Source organism: Enoplosus armatus, chromosome 9 (genome assembly GCF_043641665.1).
Source record: "Enoplosus armatus isolate fEnoArm2 chromosome 9, fEnoArm2.hap1, whole genome shotgun sequence".
Lineage (NCBI taxonomy): Eukaryota > Metazoa > Chordata > Actinopteri > Centrarchiformes > Enoplosidae > Enoplosus > Enoplosus armatus.
The window spans coordinates 5,319,524-5,337,177 of NC_092188.1; the positions used below are offsets into that span (position 1 = coordinate 5,319,524).

Sequence of the window (17,654 nt, forward strand, 5' to 3'; positions counted from 1 at the left end):
TCAACATCCCTCTCGACACACTGAATGATGGTGTTGCATGCATCTAAATAAAGCATATATTTCCTCTGCAGAATGTTTTTCTGCCCAGCAACAACCACAAAATGCACCAGCAATCTTAGATGGATACAAATGTAAAGATAAGTTTATATTCAATGTGAATCCATTAAGACTCCCCCTGTTTCCCCTCTTTAGTTGTTGAAACTCATTGTTTGGCAGCTGACACTTTGACATTGTAGTTTCAAGTAGAGTCATAATCATCTCATATCTCAGGGCATTTTTCATAGAGAGCAGGTCTAGACTGACCTCTTTATGTACTCAAGTTTCGAGTTTTTCTAAGAAATGTGAGTAGCTTTGGTTTGTTTCTTCTTCTATGAACTGTGAGTGTGTGGTTTGTATTTCTGTCCCACTATGACAACCTGGCTTCCTGAATTAGCCTCTGCATTCAAGAAAGATTATTTCTGTTTTACTATCTTTTGATGAATGCTTAAGTCAAAGGTAGAGACAATGTAGTTTTTAATAGTTATGGTCTAATATATTGTAGGATTTTAGTTTGAAAGGGATCATAAACAGCTGTATTTTATGTCACAGGTGAACAGATACTCTGAATTCACATAATTATCCAGGTATGATGATGATTTGGGATTCTACTGTAAGGAATAATGTCAGAACATTTTCTTAAGCAAAGTAACAGGCTATGTACACTTTTTGCTGAATCCAGGAAAGCCATTTCTGTGTGTAGAAAGTAGCAATAGTATTTCTGTATTTCCGTTATTATGACTGTGAACACAATACACAACTCCATGAAGCTGCTTCTGTGAATGACATAAAGAAAATCTCCAGAAGTATTCCATAACACGTGACCTTACTGACTGTTCAGTATGTGAGGTAACAACTTCCTTCCAGTTCAAATAGCAAGTTGCCACTTCCTGTGTGAAGTATATCTGTGATTTCAGAATCCAGACCTGTAATGTGAGAAGGCTGTGGTTACACTGTGTGACATTTTAATCCAATTTGAGAGAGATAAAACATACTGCAGTGGCCATTACCATTCAGCTGTGAATGATTTAGTAAAGAGTTAAATTAAATTCAGTAGTCATTTTTGAGTCGTGGTTTAATGTTCGACTGCAGAATATGGAGGAGGAGTTTTCGTTACTGTCCTGTGAAAACCACAAATCTCCAGGACAACAAACAGTTGTGCTTTCAGTTTTGTGACAGAACGTTTTTCAGATAATCTAGTGCGTATTTAAATAGGTTATATAGGTTAAGACGTTTAAATGAAAAATGTGACATTATGATTGAGACAGCTATCATGCTTGGTTTAATCATTCTGTCAGAAAAGTGGTAAATATGCATCAGAAAAAGCCGTCTGAAGGTCACATGCTGAGGTATTCAATTATGGATGTACTTTGAAGAACAGGACTGATAGATCTATGGTACATTATTTATGGCACTATCAACAGATGATGCTCCATTTGCAACTTCAATCACAACATTCATCAAATTCATCCTGTGGAGAACATGAATATTTCTATCATCTAGCAGTTGTTGAGACTTTTCAGTCAAAACACAAATGTCAATGTCTCCTGGTGGTGCTAGTGGGAAAGTCGGGACCAAAGACAGTAGGATTTGTCTCCAGCTCTAGTGTTAATGCCTTCAGTCTGGTATCAGTGTTTCAACATTTAAAACAGTGTTTGTGTAATTAACACAAAGGAGGTGTTTTACAAATGTAATTAAGCTTTGTGCTACTAAGCCATTTGTTCAGGAACAGTTCTTATGAACAAATAATTCCACTATTTCAGATTTTGATCTAATTTGAACAATATTGAAATCATATTTTGCAGGCAGACTGAATTTGAGGCAAAAACTACAAATCCCCAGATGAACCAGTTGCTGGCAAAAGAGCATGAAGACGAACATGCTGCCTATCTAGAAAGGAAAGGTGGGTATAGATTTTTACATCCTAACAGAATAATCAAGTACATACACAGATTTGTTACCCAGAAAGCCTTTATGATAGAAAAAAGGCATGTTGTCCCTGTGGATAAACACAGTGTTTGAGGGATTAGAGAGAAAATGTGTCTGCTGAACAAGTAAATCAGTGAATGATTGTGTTTTATCTGTTCTGAAAATTATTCTTGAAGGTCTGATGGCAGACATATTCTTTATTTTGAATCCAGAGAAAAAAACTGATGCCACCCACTGGTCTGGGAGATATCCGCTCACCACCGCCACAGAGGCAGAGCTTAAATGGCTCCCTAGCTTCAAACTTAAATGCACAAGACCCCCTGACATGTCAGCAGCAGAGATCCGTGACCACGTCAGCGCCACAACCTACGTGTGACCGTAAGAGTTCAAACTCTTTTTGTAAATGTGTTTGTCATAACTAAGTCATGTGTAGAACAACATTTCTTGGCAGAAGGTACTCCTCACCACTTTTTTGTTTTTTTTTCCTATATGTGATCTTCTGATGACATCATGACCTTTTACCTTAGTTCAAAAACAGACACAGACGGCAGACAATTCTGTTTAGGTTTCACAGAATTATCGTCTTTCTCCTTCTCAGTGTGGCTAAAATGAGTGTTGAAAGAACAGAGTTAATAGAGTTTCCAGAGTCGGTTCTAATACCTCCAAGCTTAGTCCAACAAACACAGTTACATTAATCAGACGCAAGACACAAGAAGGTTGCCTGCTGCCACCCATCAGTCACAGCTGGCACTGCTTCCTACCGTTAACCTCATTCCTCTGCAGGCCGACAGAGAGACACAAACACAGCACGGTTGGTGCTAAACCAAAGGGCCATAGCAGCTGCAAGGGGAATGACAGTTAATGTAGACAACCTTGGTCAGAATCAGAATCAGAATCAGAATCAGAAACTGTTTATTGCCAAGTAACATACATTACAAGGAATTTGGTGGATGCAAATTCATGATAGATAAAAAGTGGTCTATGGTAAATATAAGGCTGCAGCCAAGAGACGGCTAGCTTAGCTTAGCATAAAGACTGGAAACAGGGGGAAACAGCTAGCCTGGCTCTGTCCAAAGGTAACAGTCCAACTAAATAGTTTTCCTTGGGAGTTCACAAGGCTGCTGATAAGTATGGCACCTGAATTAAAAGTATTATTTATTCAAATGTTCCAGCTTTTAAAATTTCCCTTGGAGAAATGTATCTTCAATTGATATTATCATTTTATTTTGGAAAAATAATACATACTGCAATTAGCAGTTAAATCATTTCCACAACATTTTACTTTGCAGATCTCATACCTGGGCCTGGCTGGAGGGATGACGACCAAGGAGAGTGTCTGGAGGATAATGGCCAAGCTTTTTACGAACACTTTGGCCAAAAACGTTAACTGGAGGGGAAGGAATAACAAGCAGAAAATCGAGAACCTTACCATCAAGAGAGTTATCCTCAGTGAATATGCTGTGACGTGTAATTGAAGAAAAAAAAGCTTGCAAATAAAGAGTTAGATTTGGTTCACAGGATGCAACAAACTGATGCCAAGGGAGCAATGACGCCAAACTTGATGTACAGTAGGGGATCACATGCTGCTGATGACTTAATGAGGTTGCTGTAGACTGTCTGTTAACATTTACCTCGCACCCCTCCACTCCTGCAGACGCAGTCGGGCAGAATTCGCTCTGCAAGGACGCCGTGGATGAGGAGATAGAGAGATATATAAAGCGCTGGCTGCAGCTGGCAGGAGGCCGAGACGGGGAAAGAAAAAGAAGGCCAGAAAAGGGGAAGGAAGCAAGGATGTATTTTGTACATCAGCAACACGTATACAAGCACACTTATTTTGACCTTTGCTCATGAACACACAGTAGGGTTGCTGCAAAAAATGAATGTCCACATGACTGAATTCACCTCAATCATCTCATGTTTAACTGTCATCTGTAATAATAACAGTGATAATAACAAATAATAAAACAGGCCCACAGCCATATGTAGATGCATGCATACACACCCACAAAACTTACTCTTCCCTTTTATCAATTACGTTTCTTGAAGGTAAGGTAGCATCTGATAGATAGAAACCAAACACAAACATGTACTGTTCCTTTTCAACATATAATAAATTATAAGAGCTGCACTAATGTTATTATTATTATTATTGTTTTTGTTGTTGTTGCTGTCTGGAGTTCATCATTTATTGTAATTTTTTTAATGTTATTTTTATATTAGTTTATAATGTTAGTAATCATATTTATTTTTACTCCAGAGAATGTGTTCATTGTATTCATTATAATTAGCATTGTTAAAACCTTCATGTAAGGAATATCGTTTCAAAATATAGTTTTGTTTAAATATTATGTCTGTAATATTCACTTACAGGAAATCAAATGTTGAATTGGTGATATCAATAAAACCACATCTTTGTGGTTCATTTGTATCTATTGGCTCTTTTGTCTTTATATAATCGATGTAGTAGGAAATAGTAAGCGAATAAACAGTTTATCAGTGATTCTAGTCCACCAATCAACAACCTTGATATTTGATTAGTGTAGATAAGTCATTAATCAAGAAAAAATGCCAATAATTCACTGGTTCCAGCCTCTAAAATATGAGGCTTTGCTACTTTTCCCTCCATTCTATATCAGTGTTATTTGAAATAAATTGAACATCTTTAAATTTTGGACTTTTAGTTGGACAAAACAACCAAATTTTCTGACATTTTATAGACTAAACAATCAATCGATTATCAATCAATTCAGTCAGTCAAATGGGTCAGTAATTAAAAATAAATATGTATTTGCAGCCTGAATGCCAATAATTTTATGGCCATACAATCACCTGCCTGTAATGTCAGCGTGGGCAGTAACATGAACCACCAGGTGGCGCTGTGGCCGCCAAACCGACATCCACTGACACCACTTTGCCGAAGAAGTGGACGACGCAGGAAGCAAACCTGCCGCTCTGGTGTAGTAGATTCAGCGTTAGCTAAACACAAGTCTGCTGTTGTCTGTTTTTTTGTGCTCCTTTAACATTACAGAAAGGCCCCGGGTTCGTGTGTTAAATGTGACATTATTACACGGCTGTTGTCTCAGTGAGCCGCAGCGTCTGATGCGTCTAGCATCCATTGAGCTAGCCTGACGCTTTCCACATTAGCTTGCTAACATCAAAACAGGCCGATATTGAAGATGGATTTGGTCAAAAACAGGACTTTGCACCCACACCTGCGCGACGAGGAGGCTCTCGTGGTGGAAAACGCCATCCGGCTGGCGATAGACTCGATAATAAACGTGCTGTACGGTGTCAACAGTGGCAGGACTCATGAGTACCAGCGGATGGTGGCCGACAGGGACAAAGAGATCCAGCGGCTGGAGTGCAGGCTGAGGGAGATAGAGCACGAGCTGCAGGTGCTGCGCCGACAGGGATGCACCTGCGGGCTGTTTGGAAAAGAGCACAGCCTCGTGGGATCGCAGAGCCCCGGTGACCCTCAGAAGGGAGAGCAGAGCGGGTTTGAAACAAGCTGCATTGACACTGAGATGACAGCAGGGCAGCAGGAGTGTGAAATGAGCATCTCTTGTAAGTAAACACGAGTGCAAAGAAAGAGTACTTAAATATATTCTCAAGTAAATAAAATGAATGAAATGTCACTTAATACTACTCTTCGTAACTATTCTTACATGTATTTATTGGCTTGGGTTTATAACAGTCAGGCGTCAGATCTCAAAAATGTACAAATACACAAAAAACAACTTGATAACAGTAAAAGGAGGTAATGTACTCTGTTACTTCCACCCCTGAGAATGCCATTTTTTGTCTCCTTTCTCCACAGTGGGCCTTTTTGCAAGACCTCCCTCGCATGTCTCCTCTCAAAGCCACGAGTCGGCTCTCCCATCATCCCCCAGCAGAGTGGGTCTGGACCAGACCTGCACCTCCCACTCCTCGGAGTCCTCGGGTGTATCAGAGGCAGCCAGGAATCTGCCTACATCTCCCAGCAGCCTCGTCGTCAAAGAGGAGCCGTGTGATATCGACACAGTTTTAATCAAGTGGGAAATGAGTGAAGACAGATTCGGGGAGCATCAGGAGAGCACAAGCAGTCCGTGTCAGGAGAAAGACAGTCCCTGTGAAAAAAGTAATGTCTCCTACCTATTATACATGAATATTCATAACATTACAGTTATCTCTATTTAAGCTTGTTCTAGACATTTCCTGATTGTTCCTGAAAGTTCTTCTATGGCTGCTTTGTGCTGAGTCAGACCCTGGGTTATGTATTTAAGCTGAAACTTAGGTATCATTGTGGCACCTCTACCAAACATTTTCAGACAATACCCAAACCCTAAACAGATGAACGCCTTGACCTAACTGCTGTCTCTACACAAATGTATTAGCATGGCAGTGGGGTTGTATGATTAAGACAATGTTTATCTCTTCTGATCCCTTCAGAAAAACAGGAGAACAGAGAGAGAAGAAAGTTCTGGGAGAAACCTCATGCAGACCCAGACGGACACAGGGCCGCTGAGGGAGAACACCTGAGGTGAGTTATTTCATACATACAAATGAGCCGAATAAAGTCCACAGTTACCTCATTAGGGTTTCTACCTCTTTCAGAGAAAATCCTCCCAAATGGACAATTAACCAAATGTAGACAACGTGATGCTAAGACATTTTCTCCACTGGAAACTGTTTCAACTATATAAAACATACATTTTTTTGCATCAGCTCCTTGACTTCGTACTTGAATTATTATTTATTTATTTTTCTTTATTAGATAGGACAGTATAGAGGTAGACGGGAAACAAGAGAGAGAGGGATGTGACATGCAACAAGTTGCTGGTTCTGTCCGACCAAAAGTCCAGAACCCAAACATATTCAATTTTTAAAACTGAGAAAGTTCTCACATTTTAGAAGCTAAAATCAGGAAATGTTTTGGCATTTTGCTTGATAAATAAACTTAAATGATTACTATTATTCTTACAGTAGATTCATTTTCTGTTGATCTACTAATTGGTTAATCGGCTAATCTTGAAGACGTAGACTCAATAAACCAGAATGTAATGCAGACAAAAGCCATGTATACTGTGAAATGTGTTGATGCAGTACTCTGTAGTTGTCTGATGCTGGCCAAAAACACTGGATTGGATATTGTGGGGAAAAAAACAATATGCTACTTTGACAAATCTTGCATGAAACACCATTTAATTGTTTAGCCACACTTTGTGACATGACGGATACTTACAAGCAGGTTAGGTTAGGTACTGCATGGTTATATTACCGAGATATTTATTAACAGCTTAGTAGTTGAAGAGTATCTGATTTGTGATGGCAGACAGTGGTGTGGTGGATTCCTACTAATATGACACACAAATCTGTTAATTCATCAATTATTTCAGTGGACTTAAGTGAGAATAAGGCATTGTTTTTTCTAATACTTTAATCAAAACAAAGCTCTAAAAAATGATCTGAATTTTAAGTGCTTGGTGAACTGCATACCTACTCATCTGTGTGATCCTTTCTCACCTCTGGACCTCCTCAGGAACAAGAAGAAGGGGGTGCCGACGTCCGAGCTGCCGGAGGAGGCTCAGAGACTGAAGAGGGCAGCCTGGAGAGCAGCTTCCAGGCGGTATTACGCCCGAAAAATAGCCCGCCAACAGGCAAACCCCTCACGCCCCGGCCCCTTTCCTCACATTACAGACTCCCGGTACTCGCAGCCCATCTCTTTTGTGGATAAGAGAAGGAGGACGCTGATATCGGAGTTACCCGAGGACTCTCAGACGCTGCAAAGGGAGGCGTGGAGAGCAGCGTCCAGGAGGTACTACGCGAGAAAAAACGCTCGCCATCAGACCGAGCCCACACAGTACGTACACCTGATCCAGAACACAGAGCCGTCTGAAGAAACACTGGAACCGAACAGAGGAGGATCCCAAACCAGCAGCGGAGGAATAATGTGCAGCTGATAGACCGTAAAGCTGCTGATGAGGTTTTCTGTTCTGCGTATTTAAAGGTTGATTTCATAGTGTTGTGTAGAATGCTGGACTATGTGAATGTTTGTATTTTCATAAATATATTTTGGTTGATTTGCACTAATGATGTTGACTTTTGTCTCAGGTCTTCTGATGTGGTCCGAATAGTTTGCACCTCGTGTTTTAAATGAAACAGTCATTTGTATGTTTAAATTGTCCACTACATTCATGTCACTTTGGTTCTAATTTCTCACCGTTTTCTTCTTTTTATTACTTCAGCTTTCTTTGGTAAACTGCTCTGCATGCCTGTACAAAATGCTAAATGCAAATGAAGATCGAATAAATGTATTCTGAGGCAATGTAAAGCTGTTGTACAGTATTACTCATGTTAATAGGAGCTGCGTCAATACAGCGCCCCTGGAGTCCAACGTCTGTAACTACAATCAGAGCATCTATAATGGTCAAATTATGAACTCAACGTCTCTGTGTTTATGACAGATGAAGAATTATCAGTTGAATTTCGGAACATGTTTTTCTTTCTGTTGTAATCAATTAATATCTGTCTGAAATGGTCTCTCAGTTATTCTAAATCTTTTCATTTTTTTAATCAGTAGGCACTGAAGTATTTGAGTTCATGCAGACTTAAAGCAAAATAAACTTGCTGACCTTCCTTTGTTCCAAAATGTCTCATTTTTCTCTGGAAGTGATGCACAATAAAAAAAAGAACACAAGATTTCCAGGGGTTTTTTTTCTATTTTATTCAAAAACATTGAATGAAATCAGACACGTGCAATATCATGTAGGCTTGTCTGGTGTCACAGTAGGAAACACAGCAGGCTACATGCGCTCAGGTGATATAATAAAGCGGCCTATTTGCGGAATAAGAGAAACAGGTAATCCCAAACATAATGATATAATAACAGGGAGTCTGGAGTCTGTGCTAGCCTATATTACGGTTGATTTGTTTGACTTGTTCAGTTTATAGTCACTGCCTCCAGACCTCATTGTTGTGGCTTTAAACCGTCAGCAGGGCGCTCCCCCTGCCCCCCCAGCTAAAAAAAACAAAACCGTCTTGCAACAGCGGCTGTTTGTCACCCTGGAGCCTAAATATTACGCATTTTGACCGCCGACCGACGCACAGCTGATCTTGCACAAGTGCGGTTATTACAGTAGACTATCATATAGGACCTGTGCGCGTTCATCGCACTGTGCCTTCAGTCTGAAATGTGATCTGCGTGACAGCTGCTGCGGCAAATGCACAATGAGGACAGGCGTGCGTCCGGCTGGAGCTCCGGCTGTGCTCTGGCGCTGAATAAAGGCTCCACATGCGCCTGTTTGGTCTGAGCGTTGATGTGGATTCAGAGCAGATAACGAAGGCTTTGACATTTCTAACGGACTCTCGTCTTTTTATTTCTATTTTTTCTTCAGTTTCCGCTGCAGGGAGGACAGGGGCTTCCCTTGTGTTACTGTAGCCTGAGGCTTGGTGTCTCAGAGAGGGGATGCGGGGTCTTAAACCTGCTGGAGAGGTCTGAACACGCAGGGAGGCGAACGCCCATCCAGTTTGTGACTGTGTGCTGTTGTAATACACGACGTAAACATCAGCTATAGGCTTTGAAGGGAACAGGACTGTCCTTTAACGCTTTGCTGGCAGCTGCCAACATAATTTGCATAGAGGTTTATTTTGGGGAAAACAGCTTCAACCGCCGGCGCAGTCATTCCCCCAACGAATCCATTGGATTTGACTGCAGGGTTTTTCATATAATGATTTCTTTGTGCAACAGGACTGAATTTATGCGTATTCAAGCCTGGATAAAGGACCAGACTGAGGCTGGTGGCAGGACTACTTTGGCGCACTGAGTGGGTGCGTTTACAGCTGAGGTTTTTGCCCGTTTCATGGCCACCGTTGATCACAGAGACGGTCATTTTTATTTGTGAGCTGTGCTACAGTGCTGTACATATTAGTAACTATATAGTTAAATATATAATATGTTTAAATAAGTGAATTAAATAACTTTACTGTCTGCAGTGCCAGTTGCGCCATTTGGTACATTTTTCTCGTTGCACTTTGCTTTCAAATGGACTTTAAATTCGACGTTCTTTGAGTGTAGCTTTGCATTTTTGAGTAAAATTGGTTAAATTTAAACATAGTTGTTATTTTAATTACCTTTTCAGCTGAACAGACGTCTCAGTTCTTCTCCTAGAGCCTTTGGAAAGCTCTCTGTGCCTTTGGATACACCTGTGCACTTTTGGAGAGGTCCGTTTTGATCCATAGCTCTCTTTTGGCGTGGTTGGATTCTACGCACATGAAAATATTTTCCTTACAGTTTCTTTGGACCAATCCACAGGAAAAGGGTCTCTTTGACTGATAAATACCACCAATGGCCCATTTGTAGCCTCCCAAAGATGCTCCAGGGTTTGGCAAACGCACAAAAGGCATCAGAAAGTGCCTGAGAGTTCAGCTGCGCACTCACTGACAATTGCTCTTCAGTATCAACTGTATGACTACTGGATGGACCAAAATAAGTTGAAACCATAGGGGTATGCCATGGTGTATTTGAGGAGTGGGCTTTGCTGTTTAAGGCCACTGATGTGCCATTTTAAAATGGCATTTTTGATATTATGTTTATTTGGGCCAAAAGGGCCATTTCTGGGTTTGTGGGGCTCTCTGGGCTCTTTAGAAACGGTTTAGTCGAATTTGGTCACCCCTACATATTCAACATACATGGAAGTGTCCTTTTTTGCAGGGATTGCTGGGAAGAAGACGGAGGCAGTCGAGGTTGGGACTTTGGAGAGGGAGGCATAGGCACAGCCACTCTCAAAAGGTAAGAAATCCTGTCTTCTGCTGTGGCCAATGGTGCCCAATGTTGGCTGGGAGGCAGATGGAGGCTGTATACTCCACATTTAGACTGAAAAATGGAGGTTTTCAGTAGTATTTTGGTGTCTTTACAGTGTGATTGAGCAGGGAGGGTCAGGGCATTATGGAGTGCATTAACAAGGAAATATGGAGGCACGGCTAGGGGGAGCCATAGCTGGGCAGGGAGGCAGCTGTCTGACCCTGAGCTGATAGTAGAGAGGATGTGTTGCTTGTTTTAGTACTCACTCGTTGAGAAGAACTCCGGAAGATACTTCATTGTTGTGTGTTAAGTCTTCATTTTAATAGTTATTGTTTTAACTGCAGTAGCCTCATGGGTGCACTCTTCTTTAGGAAAGTGGCCCGACTGCCACACATGCTGTGATCTGTGAAGACAGAGAGCAGGCTGTCATGTAACCTAAAGAAAAGCAACCACTGAAGACATGAAGAGGTAGATCATGTACTTCAGGGACAGTTTTAATAGAATATAAAGTGTACATTTGGATTAGCATTAGCATTGCTGTGATCATAGACAACATTCAAGATGGCCACCCCACCGCAGGGAAACAGGTGAGAGCAGCCTGTCACTTCCTGGTTAGACAGACAGACAGAGCTGCTTTGTTTACAACCAACACTTAGTCAAATGTTTCTTCTTAGCAGTGACTAAAACTTTATATTTTCCTGTAGTTAGTTTCTGTATAGATGCAGAGTAATGCAGAAGCTGAGTCACTGAGCCACAACTTTAGGCCCAGACTTTGTGACTGAGATGTGGGAGTGCTGTGTCCTCTGCTTTCTCTTCTCTAAAGGCCATGCTGCCACAGAGCAGTGATTGGTTAACCTACGGACACAATATTAACCAGGGAGCGGGAATAGGTCTCATTTATAGACCCTTAATTAACATTTATATGAATTTATAAAGCCCATATGATCATACATCAATCCTAAATTGCCTTCAGATTTGTTTAAAAATGTCACAAATTGATCAATCTCACTAGTTAATTCATGTCTTTGAAGGTGAAGAGTCTATTAATGATAATAATTAAATTTGCACAAAGGGTTAATTTGCTGTTGCAGATTAGAAAGCAGCTGCAGGAAGCATCCAATTTGTGATAGCTATAGCTCAGATTACCCATTACTTAAAACATATTTTATATTTTATGTTGATATTATTTCAGATGGAGTCCAAAAAAAAAAAGAAGAAAGAAAATTAACCCTTTCATTACCTGTCTCCTCTTGCAGTTTGCCGTATTGTGTTGAGACGTGGAGTGTTTTCTGTTGTAGAACATCATCTGTGCAAACAGGGACAAAAAGATAGAAATATAACACATATGAATGTAAGTTGTTGATGATTTAGTTGCTATGAAGTACCAACCATGAAGCAAACAACTCTTTTTATCGGCAGTCTTAACAGAACAGCAGAATTCTTAGCAGAACAAAAATTGACATTTATCGGCAGAGTAGATGGCTTTCAGCTCAAATGTTAAGAAGACGAGATAAAAAAAAAGATACGACTCTGCAAAAGTGACATTTAAGAAACATTTTAATGAGATTTCATCTCGTTTTACAAGATTACTCAAGTGTAGGTTTTATAAGTATTTAAATAAAGTGAAACATTTGCTCATGTTTGTGTTGAATTTGTGCATTTAAACACATCATCTAAAGTTAACCTGAAGCTAAAGGGTTAAATCCTGCTCCTGACAGTCACTGCTTTTAGTCCACAGTGGTGGTGCTGAAATCAGATGGTGGATATTATGGGCGTCTTTGTCATTTATAGGTAAATTACTGCCCCCTCTGGTGGACACAGGTATTTAGAAAGAGAAGAAAACAAGACAGAAACACACACACCAGCTTGTTGTGCCTGTCATCTCAGGGCCTGTTCGATCTTGCACAGCCTTGTGGTCATCAGCTGTGTGGGTCCCCAGTGTCAGCACAACACGGGTGTTGTGATTGTCTTTGTGACTATGTTGTAATCTCAGAGTGGTATGTGTCTGTAGTACCGTGGCACGCATGTCGACCCACCGAGTTACTGAGGTGTAGTAGAAGATAACAGGATATTTAACACAAACGCTACGAGTCCCTGAACCAAATTTAGCTCTGTGGCTGATGTCACTCTCCTATATTATGCTTGTGTTTGTGGAAAAACCCCCCTGTAAAATCCTGTTTTAACAAACAGCAGTCAGTTGGCTCCCACAGATTTTACTTTAAACATGTAAATCCTGCCTTTTAAACCAGCTTGAAACCATATCATGTTTTGTATAGCAGCTCCAGTTATGCAATAAACAAGTCTTACAGCTCAGTCAGCCGTGGCATATTTGTTTTCCCATTGTGCTGTCTCGCCCATTAGCTGCTGCTGCTAGCGTCTCAACATGCCTTCCTCATTTAGCAGGCTACTACTGCTATCGCTGCTACTGAGGAGCTATCAGCTCGGTCCATAGAAACGCATAGAGAGCAGCCTGGTGCTGAAGGACTGGAGTGCTGAATGGAGCCGTGTCATACTGAAGCAGAAAGGCTGTTAACTCCTTCACTGCTGAAAACTGCAACCAGCAAGGGACAACAATCTGCTCACTTCCTGGTTCAGAGAGACAGAATGAACCTAAATCTGCACTGTGCAACTTCTGTGTTGGATATATTTCTTGTGTATGAATCTCTGTGACTTTTGTTTCAGGAATCATCCTGATCAGGACCAGAGTCCCTTTCTCACTTTGACAACCCAGGACGAGGTCCCTGTGTGAGCGTGAAGCGGAGAAATTTTAATGTAAGAAGCTACAACTGTCCTCCAACAGTTAAACGTCAGATTTATTTCACAATGATTCGTTGCATCATGTTGGAATATTCTGTGAAACTCCCATGAAATGTTTAATTCTCTGTGGCTGTCAGAACACATTTCAGGCTGGAAGGAACTGAAATAATCCATTAGTGATGACAAGCTGCTGTAGAGCTGAACTGAGTACAAGTTGTAAAAAGTGTCTGCTGACATATTGAGCAGCTGTGAAACTGTTGGTCAGTGGCCTTTTCTACACATGGATTTATACATGAATCTCATAATTATGGCTCAACTATTATTTTCAATGTCAATTAATCTGCCAATTACTTCCTCGATTAATCGTTTTGTCTATCTATAAATAGTCCTTCATAGTTTCCAAAGCTGACGTCTTCAAATTCCTTGTTTATTTTACTTGTCATTTTCTATGAGGTTTCCTGGAAATAACCCTAACCCTGTTTTTTTAAGGGTACTCCAGTGATTTAGTATTGCACTTGGGACTTGAGAGAGACAGATAAAAAAAAACATTAAAAATCAGAGCAGCAGAGGCCTTGATATCCTGAGTTTTAGTCCCTTGTTTGCTTCAAAAACACTGGATCCTACATTTCCCTTAATGCAACTCAACAGTGTCTTTCATTAGATCCCCTGTGCTTCCTAAATACCCACTTCTTTCAAACCTCACATCCCTTAGTCTTAAGCCTCATCAGGGTTAAAGACTCCTTGAAATGACTAAACTGAACTTCACGTGTAAAATGTCCATTTAATGCTACACTTGAAACTGAATGCTTTGTGAGTAATAAAGTGCCTCCTGTGAACAAACAGAAAGCCTCATTTTGGGAAATGTGGGTGCGGCACCATCAGTTATAGAACTGATCTTTTTCTCTTCCCATCTCTGTCACAGACGTCCACATCTGCACCGCCTGGAAATCATGATGGACGAGGAGATCATGGAGGACCAGGCCAAGCTGAAGCAGGGCCTGGTCAAAGTGCTCCAGTGTGTGGCCACCATTTCCTCAGCAGCAGCTGTGGTTAACCCCATATTTGGCGTGGCCGGTTCCCTGATCCGGGTGGTGCTGCATCACGTTGATGACGAGGACATCCGCACCCTGAAACGCGAGTTTGGCTCCGTCAACCGGGGGCTGGACCAGCTGTCCCAGCTGAATCGCAACACGCTGGTACAGATCAAGAAAGAAACGCTGGATGGCCAGTACTGTCGCGTGGAGGAGAACCTGAAGAACCAGTTCAGAAAGTTCATGGAGATGGTGGAGGCTCGGCCGGAGCACCGCGAGCGCAAAAAGGACGACTTCGAGGAGAGCTATGCCAATGACTTGGGAGACCAGAACCTGCACACGCTTTACGACGGCGTGGTGGGCAAACCGAAGCTCTTCAGCAGACCCATCCTGGAGGTCTACCTGAAGCACTCGCAAGGAGACCGCCCCACCATGGAGCGACTCTGCACACGCCTCACCTACCTGTTCTGCATCGGCCTCATCGCCCTCATGGGCTACGCCGCCGTCATCGGAGACGACGAGGAGGGTCTGAGCGAGGAGTGGGCCGAGAAGATGGAGCACGTGCAAGAGAAGATGCAGGAGGCTCTTCGCAAGTGCAAATGAAGAAGAAGAGCTTTGTTTTTTCTCTCCACTGCTGCTTTTCCTTCATATTCTGGACTCACGTGTCCACATTCCCTCTGTAGCTCCCTCCTCTTCCTTTTCTCTCCCTATAAGCACTTTGTTAGCATCTTCAGTGTGTACACTGCAGGAAAGCCCAGTGACGATAATGAGCAGCAGTATGTTCCATCCTTTTCAAAACACTAACTTGCTGCATATGCAGGCGGTCTTTGAGCCACAGGCATGTATTTTCTGTCCAGAGTTGAGGTAAAGACAGTTAAATCTTTAAAAAAAGACTGCAGTGGTTTTAATTGATACAGAGATTAATCGTTACAATGAATCATGAATCTACTAAATTTGGGCAATGGAAGGAAATCGCATGCCATATATCATCCAAAATATCCAAGATATCTGCTCGGATCTAAAAATTATCTGTAAGTCAGGCTTGATCCCAGCTTCGGTGTGTGATATTGCAATGTATCCCGCCCATTATGCATTTATTGAAAATATCTGCCATTCGTTGTAGTTTTCTGAAATGATATGCGTTACACTACAAGCAAATCAGTTTGTTGGAATATGAAACTAGCCTGGCCAAAACCTCAACATTGGAGGAAACTGTTTACAGTTAAAGAGGAACAGGAAACAAGCTCAAGCTGCTGTCATACAAATGTAACTCCACTAGAGGGCCTCGTATGAAATCCCTATAATTAGATATATAAGTCTATATCCTATTTTTTTATGCTATGCCATTGATGTAACAACTATAAGACTTTGTTTGTCAAACAGAGGGAGTTAAGTTGTCAGCCACGTTATATTTATAATCTATAATATAAAAAACAAGGAACAAACATCCCAAAGTTTTCAGAGCAATGAATGTAACTACACCCATACCGTCACATAATCATTATCATATACTACATGTGATCATATTGTGTGTTTGCGATGCATGGAGTTCACGATACACTACGCATACTTGTTGCTGTCGAGCACCAAATTGAATCAAATTCTACACTAATTTCTGATGCTGCTGCACCGAGTTCTTTGTTTTTCTTTACTTTTAGTGAACAATTGCAGTTAGAGAATTGAAAACACTATCAGTACACATCAAATCTGATTTGTTGTAACACTACTCTGGCAAAATGAACTCTCCACCACAGCGGGGTACACTAAATGTCATTTGCCATTTATAAAAAAAAAAAGGTCAAAGCAGCAACAGCTTGATATGTGCTTCCATCTTCACTACCCGGTTCATCTTCTATACACAGCTGAGGTATTTTACTTTTTAAATGTGGTATCACAGGATGTCATAATGTCACTGGATGAATCCTTCCACTCCTGACTCGTGAAATTCTGTCACTCTTTTATTTTCTATTTGCCAAATAGCAAAGCAGGAAATGAAGTGTCCATTAGTTTAGTTTGTGTTTTTTACGGTTACGCCTCAGCATCAAGATAAAAGTTTTGACTCCTCGTGCTCTTCTCATACACTTCCTGATCCGACCAACAGTGCCTAAATGTGCCATTAGTTTTTGTATTATTTTCTGTTAAGGGTTTTTGTCTTAATCATTTAAATGTATTATTGTGTAAGGCATTATGTTTTGAAAGGTCTATACGCTACAGTTCAGATTTTAAACTGTGGTTAAAATAATGTTTGAAAAAGTGTGTCTTTTTTTATTTTATTTGGTGGTATCAGTAGTACCAGGTGGGTTTGGATCGCTGCACCGGGAGAGTCCGCAAAGTTGTCAATTTAGACTAAACAATATCTGATTGATATTAATGATGCCATCAATGACTAGCCCGTACTGCTCTCATCCTTTCAATACATAACACATGGTTTATGGTTCTGTGGCTGTGTGCCATATCTCTTATTGTTACAACAGATTCAGTATACGCTATATATATATATATATATACACACAAAGTCATATATATATAGTCATAAAGTCATATATTCTCAAAATGCTGTTGTTATGGGGGGAATATTATATGAACCTCTTAAAGGCTTTTTTGAAATGTCATATATGTGAATATGTTGCCTTGTTGTATATGTACCACTATAAATAAACATGAGTGAATAATACTGATATGGAGTAGTCAATTATTTACTATAGTAACAGCAGCAATGTGGATAAATACTCCACTATAAGTTCAAGTTCTGTTCAGGTGTTATATGTATATTAAAGGTAAAGTATTCATGTGTTCATGTTAAATAGTGTTTTTAACGTTGTCAGTGGTTGTTGACATTCAATCAAAAATCCACTTTTATATCCGCCGAGCTCCTATCACAGCAGGTAGACTGTTAGACTGAATGAACACGTCCACATGTTTGAATTTCTGTGAGATGCGCTACATTGTCGACATAGCTTTATAAAATGTCTAATGGATCCTGTTGAAAACACCACAAATGCATAAAGTATGGGTAGAAGATATACTTAATGTATAAATATATCATTTTTAGTACTATAGTATGTAAAGAACTGGAAAATGTGTCACTAGAAAATGTAATACAAGATAGAGTATTGTATGTG

The 17,654-nt window shown here is 40.7% G+C and overlaps 1 protein-coding gene across 1 annotated transcript; it reads left to right on the plus strand.

Moving 5' to 3' along the window:
* The first annotated feature begins 10,690 nt into the window (after positions 1-10,690).
* Positions 10,691-17,210, plus strand: rpz (rapunzel). Its single transcript, XM_070911710.1, has 3 exons — positions 10,691-10,732; positions 13,427-13,516; positions 14,424-17,210. Exon 3 carries the CDS (start codon positions 14,452-14,454, stop codon positions 15,133-15,135), a length of 684 nt encoding a protein of 227 aa, XP_070767811.1. The 5' UTR covers positions 10,691-10,732; positions 13,427-13,516; positions 14,424-14,451; the 3' UTR covers positions 15,136-17,210.
* Positions 17,211-17,654: the final 444 nt, after the last annotated feature.

Excerpts from the sequence above, each read along its gene's own strand:
- rpz (XM_070911710.1), top strand. The coding sequence starts at position 14,452 with ATGATGGACGAGGAGATCATGGAGGACCAGGCCAAGCTGAAGCAGGGC.